This window comes from Astatotilapia calliptera, chromosome 8, assembly GCF_900246225.1.
Source record: "Astatotilapia calliptera chromosome 8, fAstCal1.2, whole genome shotgun sequence".
Classification (NCBI taxonomy): Eukaryota; Metazoa; Chordata; class Actinopteri; order Cichliformes; family Cichlidae; genus Astatotilapia; species Astatotilapia calliptera.
Genome location: NC_039309.1, coordinates 24,809,589 through 24,833,413, shown reverse-complemented (window position 1 = coordinate 24,833,413; position 23,825 = coordinate 24,809,589). Strand labels below are relative to the sequence as shown.

Genomic DNA, 23,825 nt, shown 5'->3' with positions numbered 1-23,825 from the left:
AACACTAAATCAGTGATTCTCTGGCAGCTGGAATAATCCGCCCTTCCAAGTCCCCACTCAGGGCGGGGTTCTTCATTGTGGAGAAAAAGGCCAAGTCCCTCCAAACAAAATAACGATAAAGAACAAGTATCCCCTGCCATTGTTATCTTCTGCTTTTGAACTGTTACAAGAAGCCACCATTTTCACAAAATTGGATTTAAGGAATGCCTATCATTTAGTAAGGATCAAGGAAGGGGATGAGTGGAAAACAGCTTTCAATACCTCCCTGTTATATTTCTAAAATGTGAGTTCCAAGTTCAGTCTGTCGCTTTTTGGGGGGTTCATTGTGGAACAGGGATGGGGCGATCGTGACTCAAGAGTTGGGAGTTTGCCTTGTAATCGGAAGGTTGCCGGTTCAAGCCCCAGCTCCGACAGTCTCGGTCGTTGTGTCCTTGGGCAAGACGCTTCACCCGTTGTCTACTGGTGGTGGTCAGAGGGTCCGGCTGGCGCCAGTGTCCGGCAGCCTCGCCTCTGTCAGTGAGCCCCAGGGTGGCTGTGGCTACAATGTACCTGCCATCACCAGTGTGTGAATGGGTGGATGACTGGATGTGTAAAGCGCTTTGGGGTCCTTAGGGTCTAGTAAAGCGCTATACAAATACAGGCCATTTACCAGGGCCAGCTGCAGGTGGATCCAGCTAAAATTAAGGCAGTGGTAGAATGGCCGGAGCCCCAGACCCATAAGCAGCTGCAGAGGTTTCTGGGCTTTGTAAATTTCTACAGCAATGATTTCAGTGGCATTGCTCTGCCCTTCGCATGTTTAACCTCTCCCAAAGTTCCTTTCCAGTGGGCTCCTGTGGCGCAGCAACCATTCTCCGAACTCAACAATAAGTTTGCCTCCATGCCCATCTTGCTGCAACCAGACCTCTCTCAGCCATTCATAGTAGAAGTGGACACGTCGGATCTGGGAGTTGGAGCGGTGTTATCCCAGCACTCTGGGGGTAAGCTTCACCCATGTGCATATTTCTCTCGTTCAGGCTGAGCGGAACTATGACGAGGGAGATCGAGAATTGCTGGCCATAAAGCTCGACTTGGAGGAATGGAGGTGCTGGCTAAAAGGGACGGAGCAGCCACTGATCATCTGTAAAGGCCGCAAAAACCTCAAGTACCTGCAAACGGTGAAGCGCCTCAACTATTGCCAAGCCAGGTGGGCCCTGTTCTTCACTCGGTTCAATCCGACCATCCTGCCTGCAGCCTGCATCATAGGGGCCCTCACATGGGAGACTGAAGGTCTAATGAGAAACGCAGAGTGGGAAAAATCCGACCCTGGAACGGGCCCTCCTAACTGACTATACATAACCACCGCAGTGCGCAGCAAAGGGATTCAGTGGGCCCACTCTGCTAAGTTTAACTGTGGATAAGAACCGCACAATAACACTGATGTAACGCTTGTTCTGGTGACCGTCACTAGCTCGAGATGTCCAGGATTTTGTTTCTGCTCGTTATACCTGTGTGCATTATAAGGCCTCCAACTCTCCACCAGTTGGGTTTCTCAGGTCCCTGCCTATTCCCAGGAGACCCTGGTCGCACATCGCCCTGGATTTCATAAGTGGACTACCACCATCCTCAGGTAATGCCACCATATGGACCATTGTGGATTGTTTTTCTAAAGCTGCACATTTCATTGCTCTGCCCAGGTTTCCCATCCCCTTGGAGACAGCAAAGCTGTTGACTGTTCATTGTTCTGCCTTGGCATAGCTCAAGACATTGTGTCCGATTGGGGTCCACAGTTCACATCATGGGTTTGAAAGGAGTTTTTGCTCTGTTCTGGCGGCCCAAGTGAGTCTTTCCCAGACCAACGGGCAGGCAGAGAGGGCCAACCAGGAGCTGGAGGCAGCTCTATGTTGTGTGGTTTCTTCTTAACAGTCCCACTGGAGCTCTCAGCTGTCATGGGTGGAATATGCCCATAAATTGATGACCTCCTCAGCCAGCCAGTGTCACTGTTTGAGGTTTCACTGGGATATGAACCTCCGCTCCTTTCCATCACTGAAGGGGAACCCTCAGTTTAACACCATATCCATCGTCCTGCCTTTGCATTCCTGACATACACGTTGTTCGGCCAAGCTTTACCTATCAGAAAAATGGCCTCAGTTTTGATTTTAGAATATTTTGGTATATACAGTTGTGGCCAAAAGTTTTGAGAATGACACAAATATTGGTGATGAATTAGAATAGCAGACTGGATGCGTTACAAAGAAGGGTGATGCTTGAAACGTAGGCAGCCATCAATGTGTTGCATGTAAAGGCCTTCACAGGCAAGTATGTTGTTGCTACTAAGATCGCACCTAAATCAACTGGATCATCGGATTATCAGATCATCAAGAACTTCAAGGAAAGAGGTTCAATTGTTCTGAAGAAGGCTTCAGGGCACCCAAAAAATCCAATAAGTGCCAGGACTGTCTCCTAAAGATGATTCAGCTGCTGGATCGGGGTGTTGGCCATCACGGAGTTGGCCATGGGGGATACTATTGTCAAACACGATAATTTCAGTTTTCCTGTCATTTAGAATAAGAGAATTACCTGCGAGCCAATTTTTGACCTCGTGCATGCACTCGTGAAAGCCGTGCAAAGACATAACGGGATCATCAGTTAATTCGAAATAGATCTGTATGTCGTCAGCAGGACAATGATCCCAAGCACACCATCAATTCCAAGTCTAAATGAAAAAAAATATATACAAATGAACACTTTGCTAAAATTCCTTCATAGTGCTTTGACAGACTTATGGCCAAGGATGGCACAACCAGTTATTACTGCAAATATTTTGGATTTACCTGGGTTATGTTTGTCTAATATTAAAATGTGTTGGAGCTTAACCATATATTAAATATGTTTAAAAAAAAAAGAAGGGAAATAAATAAGAAATCAGCAACGGGGCAAATGTTTTTTTTTCACATGATATTATATTTAATGCCATTTGAGTCTCTATGACAGATGACATAGAAATGGACTATAAAATGGGCCATTACTTGAAAAGCTGCCTTAGACTATTAAGCTCTTTTTACCAGAGAAGATTTGACAAGTTTTTCATGGGTAAAATCCACATACTAAACTCTGCAGCGCAAACCACACATGTGTTTTCCTTACAAATGTGGCACAATTTAAGGGGAAATAATCAGTCATGCCAGTGGCATGAGATTTAATTTAAAAGTAGTGCTTTATTATATGAGATGCTTATGAAGGGCGGATAGTGTACACACTCTGCATGAGTTTGCAGGTGGCAGGTTTGTGTCCCGGGTCTGTAATAGTAATGCGGAACTATAGTAAGACACTGTTACCTTAAGGAAGTGGTTGGAAACACGACTCCATAAAACAGGAGTAAGAAACTGTACGTGCAGCCGTGGAGGACATTGGGAAACTGGGTTCTTCTTCTCACTCTTAAACAGACCAGCTGATAGAGGCATCACATTCTGACAGGACACAGAGAAAAAGTTGGATAATGACCAAATACATACATATCTATATATATCTATCTATATACATCTCTCTCTATATATATATATATATCTACTAAGAAGCTGCTGACAATAATGGACTTGTTTAACTTCATTTAACATGTTTCAGGGCCCACTCACACAGCAGAACACCCCTTTTGACTTGGTCTTCACTTATGGTGTTACCATTGACCATTTGCATATAAATGAAGTTGTTTTCAGTGATCAGTCTCTTTTATTAATTATTTTACCAAGAGTCATTCTCTCAGTTCTTCCCTTTTTGTTTTTGATGTGTGTGTGTGTGTGTGTGTGTGTGTGTGTGTGTGTGTGTGTGTGTGTGTGTGTGTGTGTGTGTGTGTGTGCTCACCTTAATACGACCCAGTTCAAACTGGAAGACATTAGGACTTGTGGCCTTTGCAAAGACTGCAGGGAACAGCTTAGTACTGGGTTCCACCTGTGCATGGGAAAAGTTTCTAAAATTACCTATAAATGCTGAGGTGATCTGTCAAAGTCCATAACTGCTGCACTCTGAAATTTTGAGACACAGTGTGCAGTCAGAGTGTCAGATTTAGTGTTGTTGTGCTGGTAATACTGAGTGTGCAGTATGAGACATGCCTGAGACACACAAAGTAGATTTGTACCTACAGTTGTGGTCAGAAGTTTGCATACATTCATCATAGGAATGTCATGGTCTCTTTCAAACATTTGCTTTGGTGTCTCACTATGGGGAATGCTCTCGCGGGATTGTCCTCAGAAGCCTCTATGTCATCAGGGAGGTCCCGCCCTCCTCCCTATAAAAGGATGTGACGCAGTGTCATTCAAATTCCTCTTCTAACTTCTTAGAAGCCCCATCTCTCCTGACTGCTAACGTGAGTGCTAGCTTAACAGTCTATTCAAGCAAGCTAACAGCTTGGTCACCGGGCGCTAGCATGACTCACGTTTTTAGTTTGCCTACTTTTCACCATAAAGCCAAGTTGGAGAGCGTGTTAGCTTCCACCACGCCCCACACGAGGGGTCATGCTTGAAAGACCACAGCACAGATTTCCACTGGTCTAATGTCCATTCCTTGTGTTTCTTGGCCCATACAAATCTCTTCTGCTTGTTGCTTTTCCTTAGTCGTGGTTTCTTAGCAGCTATTTGACCATAAAGGCCTGATTCACACACTCTGAACAGTTGATGTAGAGATGTGTCTGCTACTGGAACTCTGTGTGGCATCTATCTGGGCTCTAATCTGAGGTTAACTTGTGATTTCTGAGGCTGGTGACTCAGATGAATTTATCCTCAGCAGCAGAGGTGACTCTTGGGCTTCCTTTCCTGGGGGTCATCCAGCTGCCATGCAGACATTTAAAAATCCCTCATTGCCGAGTTCCTCTGGAATTGCAGAACCCACTGGCCTAGGAAGCACATCCTGCCTGCTGTTCAGACCACAAGAAGAAGCTGACCACCTAACATCCCCCATGGATGAGCTGGACCAGCACATGCTCTGTGTTCCCTTCAGGACCCAGTTCCAGAGCCCATTTGAAGAAGTGTCTTCTGCCTGGGACCCGATTTTAGATCACGCAGTGCACATTCCAATAAAGAGACGACAAGATGCTTTTCAGCTGAGTCAAGGGTCACAGTCTCACTAGCACACACAGTTTATTAAAAACTCATCAAGTGCATCCAGGGCACAGGAAAAGTTTGTGAAAAACACAGAAAACATGTTGAAAACATATTGCCCTCACACACAAACACCACTGGGGTCCATTTCCTTGTGGTACCCAGCCCCATGAATGCTGGGCAAAAACAGGCCAGGGTTGCAGAACCTGTTTCTGCCACAAGAGGAAGCCAAAGCGCCCTCCACTGTGGGCTGCCTGGCTTTGAGCCCTCTCTCAGCAAGACCAGAAGGGTGGCAAGCTCTCCCTACACCAGAGTGGGTTGTGAGGACATTAGAGCAAGGGTACTGCTTGCAATTTGCAACCACCCTTCCCAGATTTTCCAGAGTGATTTTCTCTCTTGTAAAAGGCGAATCATCCAGAATTTTGAAAAAATAAATATTTACGTTGTGAGAAATATCTCAGGAGCAGAGCTGATGCAGCTTTTACTCAAAGAATTTTCTTGTTCCCAAGAAGGGTGGAGGACTGCGTCCGACTGGACTTAAGGGCACTAAAGCCGCATCTCAGGTCGTACAAATTCAGGATGCTGACAAATCCCACTCTAGTGTGCCCAGGAAATTGCTTTACATCAACAGACCCTTAAAATACCATATTTTGACATTCACATTTGCCCGCCTCACAGGAAATTCCTTTCCTTTTACTCTCACCCAGAGCCATTTCAACCTGCATCACCCGCTAGTCTGCCATTTTATGAAAGGGCCACGAACGCCCGTGTCTGAACCTCCCTACTCCCTACGTACGAGCTCCTGGTCCTGGCAGCAGTTTCACAGCCACCATTTAAGTTTCCCCACAGTGGGATTTATCAGAGAATAGTGGTTACGGTATAGAGTAACCTCAAGTTTTTAAAATGTTCTTCTTTCATTGTAAAATGACTATACAGCATATGTGTTTAATGACTTCAAAAAAACAAAAGGATTGGATGCACATGTTTGTGTGTATATATATATATATATATATATATATATATATATATATATATATATATATATATATATATATATGCCTTCTGGATAAAGGTTTTGTGGTCAGACAAGACAAAGATTGAGCTATTTGACCACAAGCACAGGAGTAAGATGAAGTGGAGTGGGGCTTTTACACCAAAGAAAACTGTACTAGCTGTCAAATCTGATTGTGATAGCATCATGCTTTAATGTAGTTCCGCTGACTGTGGCATTACTACAATGAACAAAGAGGATGGAACAATTAAGCTAGAGCCGGGGTCCCCAACCCCAGGACTCAAGTCCAAATCCAGACCCCAAGGGAGTTTTGCCTGGACCGCAAAGCATTTAATCCTTTACTATGTAGTTAGGTAATTTACTCCTGCCGGCTGCGTGGCTGACTTTTGAACAGGTGTGAGAGGCAGCTATGTGGGTCAGCAAAATTCTGGTCCACACTCCAAGCCAGCTGGTGGCGGTATTGCACCACCAACCACCAAAAAAAAAAACCAAAGAAGAAAAAACTGCAGGTCCTCAACACAGATTGCTAAATTACAACCCTGGGAGATAGTGCTTGCTGATAGTACAATGGTGACTTTGTGGTGAGTAAAAAAAGAATGGCTTTGTCAAAAATGCATAAAGTCCACGAAAATCGGACATTAAAAGATAAATGGACAGGCTTCGCTCACAACTGACTAATGAACATTTGCATGCATGCTTAAGAATTGAACTGAGCCCATTTCAACCAAAGTTTAAAATGCTAGCTGCAAATGTCCCTGCAAGTTCCTCCTACTGAAGTGAGAGCCAGCACTGTTCTGGAATATGTTCTAAGTTACGTTGTGTTGGGTTTGTCAAACATATTTTCTGCGCCGTTTAAAGCACTTGTTGGTTTATGTGCAATACATGTTGTGTAGATTATTGCATAATTTCATTGTTAAACAGTTTTTTGTTTAACATTCGTACTTTAACTGGATTGCATTTTTCTGTTCAGCAGATGATTTAATAAGCGTACGAATTATTGATCAGTAGTTACAAATCTATATTGTTAGTTAACTATTAAAGAAAATATTTTTGTCGTTTCATTTAAAAGGTTCGGACCCCAGATTGATTGGATGACGGAGGTAGTGGACCTCTTGCTATTTTAGTTGGAGACCCCTGAGCTAGAGGATGGTCCCCAAATTCTGGACCTCAAATGAAAAGCGAGATGGTTGAAATTTGGGCACAACTGGGTGTTACAAATATCCAGAACATCCAGAATTATGGCAGAAGCGAACTGGTAGCTAACGAATATGTATGGTTGAGGTGTAACTTGCTAATTGACATTCAACCAAATATTAGTGGATCTTATATCTTTTCACTAAAAATCCAAAATAAATTCGAACTTCAATCTATTCAGTCATTCCACAATTCAAAGAAATCAACACAAGCCTAAAATTGCCATCACAGTATTTCCCACAATGACTCTCTGTTAACTTGTGACCACAACTGTAGTTGCTAGCAGTACTACAGTACTGCTACCTGCATTTTGTTGGAAGTGTGATAGCAATTTCTGCCAAACTGTTGATTTAAGTTTTAATTTAAATCTAAGATTATTTCTTAGCTACATTCCATTCAGTTTTCTTTTAGACCTTTATTTGAATTCAGTGAGGTTTTTTTTTTTTTTACTTTGCCTCAGTACACCACCACACTGGATTTTAAAACAAACAATTAAGATGTGATCAAAGTGTAAAATTTTAGCTTTAATTCAGTGGGTTTCAAATTCCCTGAGTAGTGAATTACAGCCATTTTTATAGTGTCCCATTATCAGGGGCTCAAAAGTAATTGGATATGAAATATCAGGATTGATTTTAATACTTGGATTAAAATCTTTTGTCAGTGACTGTCTTAAGTCTAGAATCCAAGAAATCCCACAAGATGCTTTGCAGGAATGTTACTACACCCACCTTCAGCTTCCAGCAAAGGCTAACCTGGAAATCCTGTCAACTGAAAGCAGCAGTCCACAAACTGCTGGAAATAATTTTACAATTTCTTGACTCTTGTGGTGTTGCTGTGCTGAGAAGTGCATTCCTTCTTTTTAAGACTCTGATGATTTGCATGCAAAGTTTATATAATTCTTGACAGGTTAAGTTGGTTGTGCACATTAATTATTGCTTCCTTCACTTGCGTCATATTTCTTTGTACATCACATTGCTTGAAATCAACTCCAACGATTAATGCTACACTTCAGTCACATCTTCACTGTTTTAGAATACACTGTGGTGTACAGAGGCAACATTACAGAAACTGGTTAAATGTCTAATAACTTAGAGATCCATATATGTATTTTTTTGATGAGTCAGTGGATGCCTGGTTCATTAGTAGGCGAGGAAAGGTGGAGGACAACATAGTGTGTTTGTAGATGGAGACATGGTTTTATCAGAACTGGTTCAAAAAACAAAAAAGCACCTATTTTCTTGCAGAATAAAAAAATAAAATGATGTACAAAAATGAAAACCTGGAATCAAAGCATACATATTTACCTGGTAGTATGTGCTGAGTTCTTTGCCATTGGCTGTGAATGTCAGCAGACCGTTTGTAGTGTCAACCAGGCAGCCAATCTCTAAGCCGTTGTTCCTCCCCTGAGTGGGGCTGCTGCTTTCTCCACCCCACACCATGTAACAGTTGCTGCGTTTTATGCTGCAGGACACAAGTGGAAAGTAATGTAGAGTTAGGTCCATAATTTTCTGTTGTGCCTCTGTACATCACAACAGTGGATTTTAAGTCAAACAACCAATATGTGACTGAAGTGCAGATATTCAGCTTTAATTCGAGGGGTTTTATAGAATTTTTGCATGAACGTCTTAAGATCTTTAATTATTTTTATACGTAGTCTCTATTTTCAAATTATTTGAAAATTGAATTGGCCAGTTCCTTTGTTTTTCAGACTAAATGGTAAATGGACTGTTTCCTATGTACCACTTTTCTACTGCATTCTAACTAAGACACACACACACACACACTCATATTCAGAACAATGCATTCGAGAGCAACATGGGGTTAGCATCCTGCCCCGTTCTTTAACTGCATCCTGTATCTTCTGGATGAGGTAGTTTGCATGTGTTTATGTGTTTATCTGGATCTGTGCATTTCTCGATGTTTAAGTATTTTAGTGAATGAATCAGTTTGTGTCTGTAAGCCTTTACAGGAGTGTGTGGTGGCTGCAATAAAGAAAAGTGAGTTTTCCTAAGATTGCCCGGTACATTAATGGAAAATGTTGTGCTGCTCTAAACAAGATGTTATGATGGTGTAGATGTGCGTTATGAATGTCAATAATAATTCAGTGTCCAACATAACAGTCCCAAAAGGCTTAAAATCCAGGCTTCCCCGGTGTATTGTAGCACAGATTAATTGCTGACTTTAATTTTGAATATAAGCTCCAAAGAGATGGCAGTACAAGTGAGAAAGGTCATCATAGAGTTGAGGGGTGGGAAGTGCTGAAGTTCAAATACTTTGTTATTCTGCTTAAGAAGAATTTTCAGGTATCTCTATTTTACTTGACCATTTATTTTCTGACAACTTTTTACTGTAAACCCTACATTTTCACACAAATATCTGTACATTCTTTTCCTTAAATTTATAAAAAAGAAAAGGTGTATTGCTTTACATTGAAGACATTTGAAGGGAGTTTTTAGTTCCCTGCACTGCCGGCTTCAAACGTCAGACCAATTTCAGCCTAAATGGAGGGAACAGTAACACACTGATGTATCCGTCACCAGGGCTGATCCCATACAAAGAGATGAAAGAAGCAAAAACATATAATTTGTGCATTATTTATAGCTCTGTGGTTATAATTGAGCCAGAGCCATCTGGAACTGCGTTTTTGGTGCAGATGTCCTTAAGTTTTAGTCGCAGTACTTCAGCATCTAGTAAGCCCTAAGGAAGAGTGAGCATAAAGGGAGCAATGGATTTTTTTTTTCAAATGCAGGGTTTCTAGAACGTTTCCAATCCACAAACATCATTGCAAAAACTGTGTGCATGCAGTTGGTCATATCGTGTGCTGGTGTTTTTCCCAACGACACTAAAGAGTGCAAGGTAATCTAAGGAGCTTGGAGAGAAAGTGACTGGAACTCATGAAGATGTTTAAACTCTCATCCAAGAGGCTTCTTCAAGTTCTTAAACCAAATGGTGGAGAGTCCGAGGTCTTTAACCCTTAATGAGGGTTGTCCCTTAAGAGGGTCGTTAATCATGTGCTTCATCACATTAGCCAGGGTTGAAAAAGGGAGTGGGTCTACCACTGTGAGACCGTGCATCACCCTACGATTTGACCTATTAGGCCACCTAACACAAAATGTGAGTGGTGTTCAGGGAAGGAATCTGCATTGTAGGTGGCTGACAGTTCGTGTTCTAAGCCACCACCTCTGTTCATGATGTCTATTTACAGTGGACATGTATCACGTCTTTCAAATCATCTGTCTTCTCAGTCCAAACTGTGAACACTGGCATCCTCGAAAGAGTGACCTTTGATCTTTAGGTGCAAATGTAGAGCTGGACTAGGGCTGTGCAATATGACCAAAATCTCATATCCCGATATAAGACATCTATCGTCCGATAACGATATAAATCACAAAAATTTAACATTTTCTGCAAATTCTATCTCACCTGTTGTACTTCAGCTTGGTGATGCACAATATCACAAACAAGAGGCAACGGGCAGAAATATGACATCAAAGCCAAAGTTCCAGAAGCTGCAGTTCCTCTAGAGGCCACTTGAGGCTGGCTCCAAAAGCAAATCAATCCCCACAGACTCCCATGTTAAAATGTCAATTTAAAAAGCTTTTTCATAGCATTGCTTATATCCTACTGTATGGGAGGTTTCCCAGTTCATAACATGTTTTAACAGTCATCTATGGTGTGGCTGTGACTGAGAAAATGAAGGACACAGGACACCCACTGGCTAATGACAAGTCATTCATGAGCCCACCATTCGCTGTCAGATCCACCCTTTATCATGACATCTAGTGTAGCTACAGCCAACCTTGCATAAAGTCTATGATAAAACATAAACAAGCTGATAAACAGGTGAAACATTCTTACACTCACGCAAAATCCTGCAGCTCTGTTGCAACATGCCACTTAGCCCAGAAACCTATCCATACACTTCCACAAGAGACTTGACTAACCTCTCATGAACTTTGCCCTTTTCATCTCCCAGGGTAACCGTGACAGTCCGGACCTTGTGCAGCTCAAAGCACGGGTCGTACTGATGGAAGTCAGAAGTCACCCAGCCTACCCAAACACTGCTGGGCTCCTGACCTGGGAAGATCCGCACTGAATAGTAGTACTGCAGAAAGAGCAAGAGGTGCAATCACATGTAAACCAATACAGGAGTTAAAGCACACTGAGCATTTTGAACCAGGTTCAGCAAAAAACATTCATCTCCTATAAATCAAGCCACACTTGCTCACTGGATTTATGAGCTACGCATCATGACAGTTGTCTTACAGTGGAGGCTTGCATGAGGAAATCAGAGCTAACTCTGTCATCAGCCATCACCTCCTCCGATACACGAGCAGATGAGGGACAGCTGTTGTCTGGCTTGTTTCTCTTCAGCGTCAACCTGGTAGATTGGATTAAGAAATAAACACCATGAAAGAGAGGAAAGAGATTGCTAGAGTTCAAAACCTTGGATAAATATCACAAGAGGAACATTTAACAATCTGAAGCCTCATTAATGTGATGTTAATGAGTCAAGGGTGTGTTGAGAGGATGGAGGGATTACCGCTGTTTGAGCTTGGAGGGCTTCTCCTGGTTATAATCTTTGTGGTTGTTGAATTCATCTCTGTCGGGTCCATTGGGACCATTATGACTGTGAGATGACTTCATCAGGACCTCAAAATCTGACACATTTTCAAAGTCCTCCAACTCCTGCAGAAACACACAACTGAATGCACAACACCACTGCAACAGGAAGTAATCAAAGAAGTCCTGACATAAATCTGTTAAACTCTGTTTTAGGTCACTCTGTATAATATCACCCAGACCTTTTAGTCACGGTTTGTTCAGTGGATTCATGAGACTTTGTAAAAAAAACTAAGATAATTGTTAAAAAATGTTGTGAAGGAGTTGAACATGATTTTGTTCAACTAATGTAGTTAGATATCAGTCTCCATGTTTCACAGCAGCTTTAACAGAATCACTACGACTACTATAACATTATTAATTATAAATTATTTCAACGTCACAAGCTAGAAAACTGTGAGAGAAGCCAGGTGTCAGATATCAAGTTAACAGTGTTGTAAAATGCCACCTAAATCCAGAGCAGAGACAGAATCAGACGACGAATATGGGACTCTTATGACTTGGTGTTGCTACAACAGCAACAGGAAAACTTTAAAAGCTTTGTCAGAGTCATTATGGATTCAATAAACTCCAGAACAGAGGCAATAAAAAGTGAGTTATACAAGATCTAAACAGGCCTTCAGTTTACACATAAAGACGTGGATCACATAAAATCTGAAACTGAAAAATTGAACTCTAACATTCAACGTGTGTGACATTCTGTTGGCTGTCACTAACAAGATGGCGTAACAACCTAGTAACTGAGCGTATTGTGGAGTCACTGGGGGAGACCTGAACAGAGGAGAAAGTGAAGAAAATTCTTTCAGAAAAGCTACAACTGGAAATAAACACACCAAGCCCCACACTTCTGCACATTATTTGTAACAAGAGGCGATTTGAGTTACTGCTGCAGCTCAACGCGGATGATCATTCTCTTCAGACCTCTAACAAGGCATTTTTGCCCAGAGAACTCCAGCTCCTGCATTTGCATTTATGCATTTTTGATTGCATTTATGTGAGTTTTACAAAAAGTATCTGTTACCCTCTTTGGTGAGAAGAGGCTGCCGTTTGGTGGGCACCTGGTTTCGGCACATTCTATGGGCATGCTAAGTCTGTAGAAGGTAATGTCAGTGTAGCTGTTCTGTGAGCCGAAGGACTTCTGAGTGACCTTCAGGCATGGACACGACTCTATTGTCTCGTCTATCCTCGTCACCTGAAAAAGAAACACAAACATATGTTTTATTCAGCTCAGCTTATTTTTTGGTTATTTATTCAACACGTTTGTTAAATATTGAGAATGTGTTGAAATGTATCCACGGTCCTGTCCTCACCTCGATGTGTTGGTGGTGGAGGGGTACTGGTACAAACTGAGGGAGCCTCTTGCTAAGCCACATGGTGACATCCCGGTTCATGTTAACAGCAAAAGGCTCATAGCCTTCTTGTAGGCCACAAATGGTGAAGTACTTTAAAGTGCTGACATCTTTACCAAAGTTCATTCTCCCAGCCTGACACACACCCAGACTGCAAACTGGTATAAAACCTGTGACAGACAAAAACAGTCAAATCCTATAAAACATATATTAATTATGTATCTTAAAATCTGCGCACTAGATAATCTGCTTCTTTCACATCTAAATGCTATCATAGTCAGTGCTCCTTAATCACCAAAATTATGTTTTGTTTTTGCCTCTCTGGCCAAGAAATACGCCCAACAGGTTTATTTTCCCAAGCAGACCATTACGGCTTTTGCTGGTCCACTTGATTGTCATAGGTTATTTGATCTTTTTTTTTTTTTTTACATTTTAAGTTATTACAATCAGAATGGACAGGACCGGAGGACAGAAAAGAGAAAGAAGAAGAGAAGAGATGTTGGGAAGTGAGTTATCATCAAAACTATTCTGACATATTTACCTTTGGGAGCCTTAAATCAAAGAAGACAATGCTAAGAAATGAATCTGGTAGACTTATCGGCTGCTGTCCAGATAACATTACTGAGCTTTAGGACTATTAATAAAACAGAGGTATAAATATCCTGTTTCTAAAAGTGGAGTTACTCTGACTTCCAAGAAGAAACCTGAAGCATTCAAAGTGTTTTTTGCCATCAGTCTTAAACTAAACTGCAGTTCAAAGGATATGCTGGTTAAGCGCCTCGGCATCAGCTTGTAAGATAGTAAATGATGACTGTGTTGTATAGAAGGAGATGCACTGTGCACTTCATTGATCTGTTTAAAACACTGGACACAGTGACAATTGCATAGACAGCCAAATAATAATTTGGCTTCGGCTTAAAAAAAATGACAGACTCTGTGCTTCCTTAGGAAATGCCCATTTCCTGCTCCTTCCCTAATTTTGTACAGCCTCTGTATTGGTCTTCCACTTCAGCTGGTTGTATATGTGGACACCTGGATCCTTATATTCCTCCACCACATAAACATATTCTTCTAGGATAGACATTTGATATCTCTATACTGTCTTAAAATTGCTGTGAAGAGTTGGTATCTTACACTCTAATATAAACAGCTTCTTATTGAAAGATATCCTATATTTCATACAGTGTATCCAGATGTTGCACCTTTGTGATAAAAGCTTTGCTTTTCAATATATTTATTACTGACGAAATATATTTATATCTATCATCATTGGTTTAAAAATTAACTGGCAACAGTATGGTCAGTCATTTAGTTGTTGTTTTTTTCAAATGCCAAAGTTTGCTGGTTCCAACCTCTGTGTTAAAAGTTTTCTAAGTAACGACTGACATTTTAAGAGTTTCCTACAGAAATAGTCAGCTGTTAAAAAAATCATAGTTACAAACTTTGAAACATAGGAGAAACACATTTAATTAAATGTAAGAAACAGGCTAACAAAATTGACAGACTAATAATTGAGTAAATATGTTCTTTCATCAGTTATTTACCCAGAAGAACACTTGGGCCACCTGCTTTCCCTAGTTGGTATGTTTAGTAAGATTTACTCTTTGGTCTTGAAAATGAGCAGTGTCTCCTGTTTTTACAAATGCATGTGCTGTCCAGGACAGAGTACTGACCTTCACCGACTTCAAAGTCCTTGAAGGCCAGCTCTGATCCAGAATCATCCAGCAACACTTCTCCATTGAGTGTGAACATCATGGTGTGCTCATTCAGATCCACCATGCAGCCCACCACATCTCCTATCTGCCAGGCTCGGCCAAAGTGTTCATTCCCCTGGTGCCAGCGCTGCACCTAGAAAACACAGTACATGCAGGGGTGCGTGCACACACATGCAGTTACAGGGATGATCAGTGTGGAGATGTAGTGGTGTTATTACCAAGGCTTTTGTCTACCCATTAGAAAAAATATTGACTGTTTTTGCCATTTCTATGATGCTCATAGTATGAATCAAATTGTCTATACATCCATCCATTGTTTAGTGCTTATTAAGGTCACTGTGAAAGTGGTCTAAGTAACCAGGCCAGGCCACTCTCTCCTTGGCCAACACAAGATGTGTGCGGGTTCAACTCCTTCAAGTTGAACATGAAAGACCTGGACCAAAGATTGCTGATGTCATCACTGCACTGGCAGTCTACCCATCGGTTCCCCACTCTTCCCCTACCCACTCATGAATAAAAAGCTGAGATACTTCAAGCTTTTTCACCTGGAGCAATAATTTGTCTCCAACCTAAAGTGTCCAGTCAGTCCTTTTACAACTCAGGACCTGATCTCAGAATAACAAGTGTTAAAAGAGATTGTATTTTTTCATAACTATAAGTTGGATTAAGAACTAATCATAGGATGTAAAACTGACTCATTTATTAAAAATGTAGGTTATTGTAAAGAGGCTGATGTTTTTCATTTTTCTGTGTAAAGATAATGAACATTCACATTAGAAATAAAAAAAAAATGCCTGAATGTAATAAATAAATGAGATTTGTGAAATGACTGCACCTTGAAGCCATCAAAGACAAATGCCTGATCATCAGAGCCCAGCTCCTGGTCTGGTAGACATCCTGGCCTGGCCCAGCCGACCCTCATCTCTCCAGCTGTTAGAACCTACATGATTAGGACCACGTTAATATCCAGTTTGGAAAGTGTTTTACAAATATAATAAAAGGCATATTTGTCTTATTTCTAGTCAAAATAATTTCATCACATTTAAAATAAGACAAAATCAGCTAAAGAGTAAGATATACTAACTATATTAATTTTCACTTGTTCCATTGGCAGATTTTTTTCACTTAATACAAGATATTGTTGCTTGAAATAAGAGGGAAAAAAATCTGCCAATGGAACAAGTGAAAATTTTCTAGTTTCAAGCTCCACAGTCTAAAAACAAGTTTATATATATATATATATATATATATATATATATATATATATATATATATATATATATATATATATATATATATAAAACATCCAGCACGCCCCTGCGGGCGGTTTATCCTTCAAGCTCGGGTCCTCTACCAGAGGCCTGGGAGCTTGAGGGTCCTGCGCAGTATCTTAGCTGTTCCCAGGACTGCGCTCTTCTGGACAGAGATCTCCGATGTTGTTCCCGGGATCTGCTGGTGCCACTCGCCTAGCTTGGGAGTCACCGCACCTAGTGCTCCGATTACCACGGGGACCACCGTTACCTTCACCCTCCACATCCTCTCGAGCTCTTCTCTGAGCCCTTGGTATTTCTCCAGCTTCTCGTGTTCCTTCTTCCTGATATTGCTGTCATTCGGAACCGCTACATCGATCACTACGGCCGTCTTCTTCTGTTTGTCTACCACCACTATGTCCGGTTGGTTAGCCACCACCATTTTGTCCGTCTGTATCTGGAAGTCCCACAGGATCTTAGCTCGGTCATTCTCCACCACCCTTGGGGGCATCTCCCATTTTGACCTCGGGACTTCCAGGTTATACTCGGCACAGATGTTCCTGTACACTATGCCGGCCACTTGGTTATGGCGTTCCATGTATGCCTTGCCTGCTAGCATCTTGCACCCTGCTGTTATGTGCTGGATTGTCTCTGGGGCATCTTTACACAGCCTGCACCTGGGGTCTTGCCTGGTGTGATAGACCCCAGCCTCTATGGATCTTGTGCTCAGAGCTTGTTCTTGTGCTGCCATGATTAGTGCCTCTGTGCTGTCTTTCAGTCCAGCTTTGTCCAGCCACTGGTAGGATTTCTGGATATCAGCCACCTCCTCTATCTGCCGGTGGTACATACCATGCAGGGCTCTGTCCTTCCATGATGGTTCCTCGTCTCCCTCCTCTTTCTTGGGTTTCTGCTGCCTGAGGTATTCACTGAGCACTCGGTCAGTTGGGGCCATCTTCCCAATGTATTCTTGGATGTTCGTTGTCTCATCCTGGACTGTGGTGCTGACACTCACCAGTCCCCGGCCCCCTTCCTTCCGCTTAGCGTACAGCCTCAGGGTGCTGGACTTGGGGTGAAACCCTCCATGCATGGTAAGGAGCTTTCTTGTCTTTATGTCAGTGGCTTCTATCTCCTCCTTTGGCCAGCCTATTACCCCAGCAGGGTACCTGATCACGGGCAGGGCGTACGTGTTGATGGCCCGGATCTTGTTCTTACCGTTCAGCTGACTCCTCAGGACTTGCCTGACCCTCTGCAGGTACTTGGTGGTTGCAGCTTTTCTAGCGGCCTCTTCATGGTTCCCATTCGCCTGCGGGATCCCCAGGTACTTGTAACTGTCCTCTATGTCTGCAATGTTGCCTTCTGGTAGTTCAATCCCCTCAGTTCTGACTACCTTCCCTCTCTTTGTTACCATCCGACTACACTTCTCCAGTCCGAACGACATTCCAATGTCATTGCTGTATAGCCTGGTAGTGTGGATCAGTGAATCGGTGTCTCGTTCACTCTTGGCATACAGCTTGATGTCATCCATGTACAGGAGGTGGCTGACAACTGCTCCGTTCCGTAGTCGGTATCCGTAGCCAGTCTTGTTAATGATCTCAGGGGTTCAGGCCTATGCAGAACAGCAGTGGGGACAGAGCATCTCCTTGGTAGATCCCGCACTTGATGGTGACTTGTGCTATGGGCTTGGAGTTGGCCTCTAGTGTTGTACGCCACATCCCCATTGAGTTCCTGATGAAGGCTCTTAGGGTCCCATTGATCTTGTACAATTCTAGGCATTCCAGTATCCAGCTGTGGGGCATTGAGTCATAGGCCTTCTTCTAATCAATCCAGGCAGTGCACAGGTTGGTCAGTCTGGTCTTGCAGTCTCTGCTGACTGTTCTGTCTACCAGTAGCTGGTGTTTTGCGCCTCTGGTATTCTTGCCAATTCCTTTCTGTGTCCCGCTCATGTATTGACCCACGTGCCTGTTCATCTTAGCCGATATGATGCCTGACAGGAGCTTTCATGTAGTACTGAGGCAGGTTATTGGTCGGTAGTTGGAGGGGACCGGTCCCTTCTTGGGGTCCTTGGGGATCAGGACCGTCCGGCCTTCAGTTAGCCATTCCGGGTGTCTCTCGTTAACTAGCAGCTGGTTCATTTGTGCTGCCAGACGCTCGTGGAGTGCAGTCAGCTTCTTTAGCCAGTAGGCGTGAACCATGTCGGGCCCTGGTGCTGTCCAACTCTTCATACTGGAGACCCTTTCTTGGATATCTGCCACTGTGATGGTTACTGGACCCTGTTCAGGGAGGTCGCTGTGGTCTGCCCTCAGATCCTCTAGCCACTGAGCATTGCCGTTATGGGTTGCATCCTTCTCCCATATGCTCTTCCAGTATTGCTCCGTCTCCAGCCTTGGTGGTGCTGCTCTCTTATTGTTCCCTTGCCACTGAGAGTACACCTTTGCTGGTTCTGTGGAGAACAGCTGGTTTATTCTCCTGCCTTCTATCTCTCTGGTGTACCTCCTCAAGCGGCTGGCCAAGGCTGTGAGTCTTTGCTTGGCAGTTTCCAAGGCCTCAGGTATGGACAGCTTGCTGTATTTCTTAGGCACCTTATTTGTCGCACCTTTCTGCAACTCCGTTAGTTGCCTAACCTCCCTCCGTGCTACTTTGATCTTGCCCTCTAGCCTCCTTCTCCATGGAGGGTACTGCCCCTTGTGGCTGTTCAACTTGTAGCCAAGCATCTCACTGATCACTGTTGCCGTATTGTAGATCAGCTTGTTAGTGTCGGTAATCGTGGTTGTAGGTATTGCCCGTAGTGCTGCATTAACATCATCTAGCAGACCTTCTGAGGGTACTTCACGTAATCTTGGTAACCGGCTACGGGGGATCCAGGTTTCAAGCTTGGCCATGATCCTATTTTTCAGGTCAGTTCCTCTCGCACTCAACTCTCCTATCGCACTTGGGGCTATGTACCCAATCTCGGGTGGGGGTGATGATATCTCCCCCCTGACCTGGCGTCCTGACTCCTCCTTGCCGTAGCATTTGTGTTGTACCTCGTCAATCTCTAGCTGTGAGAGCAGTCCCTTCTTTCAAATGTTGGAACACTGAGCTACTAGTTGTTTCGCCGTCATTGTGGATGTTGGGTATCGAAGAATCCATAGGTCCCTCATCCTATTCATGTAGCCCCTTCCGCCGGGGTTACTTGCGTAGTAGCATTCCAACAACGCCCTGTTTTCGTCTCTTGCCCACCGATGCCTTCTTGTTCCAGTAGCCCACTTTTCGTCAGGGTGCCCTGGTTCCTCAACACCTGACGCAGACCTTGTTGATCCGGGCAATGTCCGAGCCGGCATGCCTTCATATTTATCTGTCTCGCTCATGTCTGCGGTAGGCTTGCTTAGCATAGGGGGTCTAGCCTTAGGACCCTTACTGGATACAGACGCCCCAGGCAGGAATCGAACTTGCGATCCTCTGTTCCAAAGGCTAACCACTACACTATCCAGCTGCTATGTATATGTATGTATATGTATATGTATATATATGTATATATTTCAGACAATGTCTGAATGCAAGCCTGTTTATCTGAACATTACAGTTTCACCTTTTCACATTCACAAAATGTTTTATGCTTTTATACTTGCTCATGATTCACAGTCAAATCCATTTTACAATATTCGTATTGCAACGAACATAAAAACATTTAATTATGCTTAAATAGATCCAGTTTAAAGTTTTATGGGTCTAATGTTTAGAAAAAGCACCACTGCACTGCATGGGTTCCCCTTCGAGGCCTTCCCCAAACCGCAGCTCAATTCATGTCTAAGCCATCCACCTTTATCTTCTAAAACACTGTCAAACCTAAAGTGAGGACGTGGGCCCAGCGAGTGAATCAAAATCGTCATCATAAAAAACAAATCAGTGGCTGATTGTATAAGGGTGTAAAATTAAGTTGAGTAATTTGTTCAGAAAAATATTTCCCAAAGTAAGGATGTATTAGGAAGATGTTTCACAGAGAGCTTAATATTTGTATCAGACAATCTCTGATGTATTTCAGTGATGCTCATTAAGCGTTTTATCTCAGTCACAACTATTTTCTTGCTTCTTACCTCCAGCTCAAAGTACCACTTCCCAGTATTAACACAGTATGTTTTTTCTGCTCTGAAAATGCGGAACCTCTCAGCCGACACGTTACTCAGGCCCGATTCAGCTGCTGGATGGCAGGGAGGCATGGGAGGAATGAGAGGTAAAAACAGGTGGACTTGGTGAGCATCTTAACAATGCAATGTCAAGGAAAAAATCTTACATCTTACATACTGTACTTCTGAATATTTAAGGTGTTTATTTTTCTCTCAAAAGTTATGGAAATGAAAAGAAAATACAATGAATGATGGTTTTTACTGAAGCAAACATGTTGTACCATGGTCTTGGTCAGGAGCTTCAAGATTGTATCCATATCCCAGGAGAGTCCTGACAGCCTCTCTCAGACTGTCTTTGTTGGACTTTTTGGTTCTCTCATCCAGAAGAGCGTAGGGGACCAGACGAGGGTTTCTACGGTTCTTTAGATCCTGACAAGAGACACAACAAGGTTACAAAATGGAAAAAACAACAACAAAAAACAAAGAATTAAAGAATTCATATAATAGAAGAAAGAATTAGCCTGTTAGAATTTACAGCTAAGAGGGGACACAGCAGCATTTCGTACCACTGGGGTGGCCTTGAACAGAAACAAACTGCAGTTCCTCTAACTGCCATTGAGGGTTCCTCCACAATTTTGTCAATACATAGCACTGTTTTCTTTTAGAAAGTAATGCTGACAAACACGTTCACGTTATTACTTCTAGGCTGTAATTCAGTATTATCAGGTTGTTCAAAAACTCCCTGAAAAGTCTTTATTTGATCTAAAATGCTGCAGCAATTCTAATGATAGGAACTAGAAAGAGAGAGCATGTTTCTCCCATACTGACTTCTCTTCATTGGCTCCCTTTTAAACGGAATGTCAAATTTAAAATCACTGTCATCAAATACAAGGTCTTGAACTATCAGGCCCCATATTATCTGAAAGGCCTTGTAGTACTTTATCACTCAATAGAGCACTTCACTCTCACACTGCTGGCTTGCTAAGTAGGAACTTTTGGTTGCTAGGGTAGGAGATGATTTTATAGGAGAGGGTAAGCCCTCTCCTATAAAATCATCTTAGTTACACTGAAATAGGTCTAGACTGTGGGGGATTCCCATGATGCACAGAGTGCATCGGAGTGTGAATGTGTGTGAATGTTGGTTAGTTTGCACTTGAGTTTAGCAGTGCTTGTATATGAGCGGGTGTGAATGGGTGAATGAGGCATGTTGTATACAGCGCTTTGAGTACTCCATGAGAGTAGAAAAGCGCTGTATAAGAATCGGTCCCATCAGTCCATTCTTCACACCTCTTTTCACTACCTGTGTGTTTATATAGCACATTGCATGTAATCATTAGTTACTATTAAACTCTGGCTCTCGTCCACAGTATGTGCTTGTCCTGTCTTCCAGTCGTAACCCACAGCCCACGACTGCTGTGACTGGCTTGGGGGTGCAGATTGGTTCTGACACAGGTTTCTTCATGTTAAAAGGGAGTTTTTCCTTACAATATAAAACAACTTGATCATTGTTGTCTGAAATGAATTAAATTGATTTCAAATGTTTAAACATTGTGAGTACCTGTTGTATGCCATAGGTCCAGCCCTGGCGGATGCGATCTCTTGCCCAAACATTGTGTGCATTCTCAGCTAGCTTGTCCACCATAGCTTCCTGGGTGGAGGTCAATTTGATGTGACTCAGATCCAGAGGAGCAGGTTTATAACCACTGGATAACTCATAGCTGCACAGATAGAGGTGAAGTACTGCATTGTTATACAGAGATCCTAAATACCCAGAATGTGCTGATGTCTGAGACCAGTCCATTTTCATCCAGTTCAACATGCCAGTGGGGGTTTCTGTTGCTCTAGTCATAAACACTCACCAGCCCTCTGAATCAACTTACTTTGTGGCAAGGTGCTTGACGTGTTATATAATGCGTTTTTATTTGAGTTACTTTTGCCTTCCTATCAGCCTTAAGCAGTTTGACCATCCTTCTCCAACATCACCTGCCGCTCACTGGATATTTTCTCTTTTTTGGACCATTCTCTTTAAATCGTAGAGATGTTAATGTGGAATAATCTCAGTAGATCAGCAGTTTCCGACAGTCTCTCAGGCACCAACAACCATGCCACATTCAAAGTCACTTCACCGTCACCTTTCTGATTGGTGTAAACTAATCTTGGCCATATCTGCATCCCAGAATTCATGCAATTGGATAATTAGATACAGTGGGGCAAAAAAGTATTTAGTCAGCCACCGATTGTGCAAGTTCCCCCACTTAAAATGATGACAGAGGTCAGTAATTTGCACCAGAGGTACACTTCAACTGTGAGAGACAGAATGTGAAAAAAAAATCCATGAATCCACATGGTAGGATTTGTAAAGAATTTATTGGTAAATCAGGGTGGAAAATAAGTATTTGGTCACCTCAAACAAGGAAAATCTCTGGCTCTCACAGACCTGTAATGTCTTCTGTAAGAAGCTTTTCTGTCCCCCACTCGTTACCTGTATGAATGGCACCTGTTTGAACTCATCATCTGTATAAAAGACACCTGTCCACAGCCTCAAACAGTCAGACTCCAAACTCCGCCATGGCCAAGACCAAAGAGCTTTCGAAGGACACCAGGAAAAGTATTGTAGACCTGCACCAGACTGGGAAGAGTGAATCTACAATAGGCAAGCAGCTTGGTGTGAAAAAATCAACTGTGGGAGCAATCATCAGAAAATGGAAGACATACAAGACCACTGATAATCTCCCTCGATCTGGGGCTCCACGCAAGATCTCATCCCGTGGGGTCAAAATGATCATGAGAACGGTGAGCAAAGATCCCAGAACCACACGGGGGGACCTGGTGAATGACCTGCAGAGAGCTGGGACCAAAGTAACAAAGGTCACCATCAGTAACACACTACAACGGCAGGGAATCAAATCCCGCAGTGCCAGACGTGTTCCGCTGCTGAAGCCAGTGCATGTCCAGGCCCGTCTGAAGTTTGCCAGAGAGCACATGGATGATACAGCAGAGGATTGGGAGAATGTCATGTGGTCAGATGAAACCAAAGTAGAACTTTTTGGTATAAACTCAACTCGTCGTGTTTGAAGGAAGAAGAATACTGAGTTGCATCCCAAGAACACCATACCTACTGTGAAGCATGGGGGTGGAAACATCATGCTATGGGGCTGTTTTTCTGCCAAGGGGACAGGACGACTGATCCGTGTTAAGGACAGAATGAATGGGGCCATGTATCATGAGATTTTGAGCCAAAACCTCCTTCCATCAGTGAGAACTTTGAAGATGAAACGAGGCTGGGTCTTCCAACATGACAATGATCCAAAACACACCGCCCGGGCAACAAAGGAGTGGCTCCGTAAGAAGCATTTGAAAGTCCTGGAGTGGCCTAGCCAGTCTCCAGACCTCAACCCCATAGAAAATCTGTGGCGGGAGTTGAAAGTCCGTGTTGCTCGGCGACAGCCCCAAAACATCACTGCTCTCGAGAAGATCTGCATGGAGGAATGGGCCAAAATACCAGCTACT

General features: G+C 42.9%; 1 protein-coding gene across 7 annotated transcripts in view; it reads right to left on the bottom strand.

Annotated features, from left to right (window-relative positions):
- Positions 1–23,825, bottom strand: part of ryr2a (ryanodine receptor 2a (cardiac)) — a 301,573-nt gene that overhangs the window by 157,948 nt on the left and 119,800 nt on the right. For 6 of the 7 annotated variants that reach the window (XM_026177557.1, XM_026177561.1, XM_026177558.1 and 3 more), the window contains exons 24-36: positions 21,874–22,033; positions 20,597–20,744; positions 20,286–20,389; positions 15,798–15,902; positions 14,921–15,095; positions 13,209–13,417; positions 12,920–13,090; positions 11,819–11,964; positions 11,542–11,656; positions 11,220–11,380; positions 8,580–8,736; positions 3,838–3,924; positions 3,315–3,446 (exon numbers count right to left, since the gene is read on the bottom strand). In XM_026177557.1, the coding sequence (XP_026033342.1) occupies positions 3,315–3,446; positions 3,838–3,924; positions 8,580–8,736; positions 11,220–11,380; positions 11,542–11,656; positions 11,819–11,964; positions 12,920–13,090; positions 13,209–13,417; positions 14,921–15,095; positions 15,798–15,902; positions 20,286–20,389; positions 20,597–20,744; positions 21,874–22,033 (1,870 nt within the window). The remainder of the gene's footprint in view (positions 1–3,314; positions 3,447–3,837; positions 3,925–8,579; positions 8,737–11,219; positions 11,381–11,541; positions 11,657–11,818; positions 11,965–12,919; positions 13,091–13,208; positions 13,418–14,920; positions 15,096–15,797; positions 15,903–20,285; positions 20,390–20,596; positions 20,745–21,873; positions 22,034–23,825) is intronic. The other variant, XM_026177560.1, reaches the window with a different exon arrangement.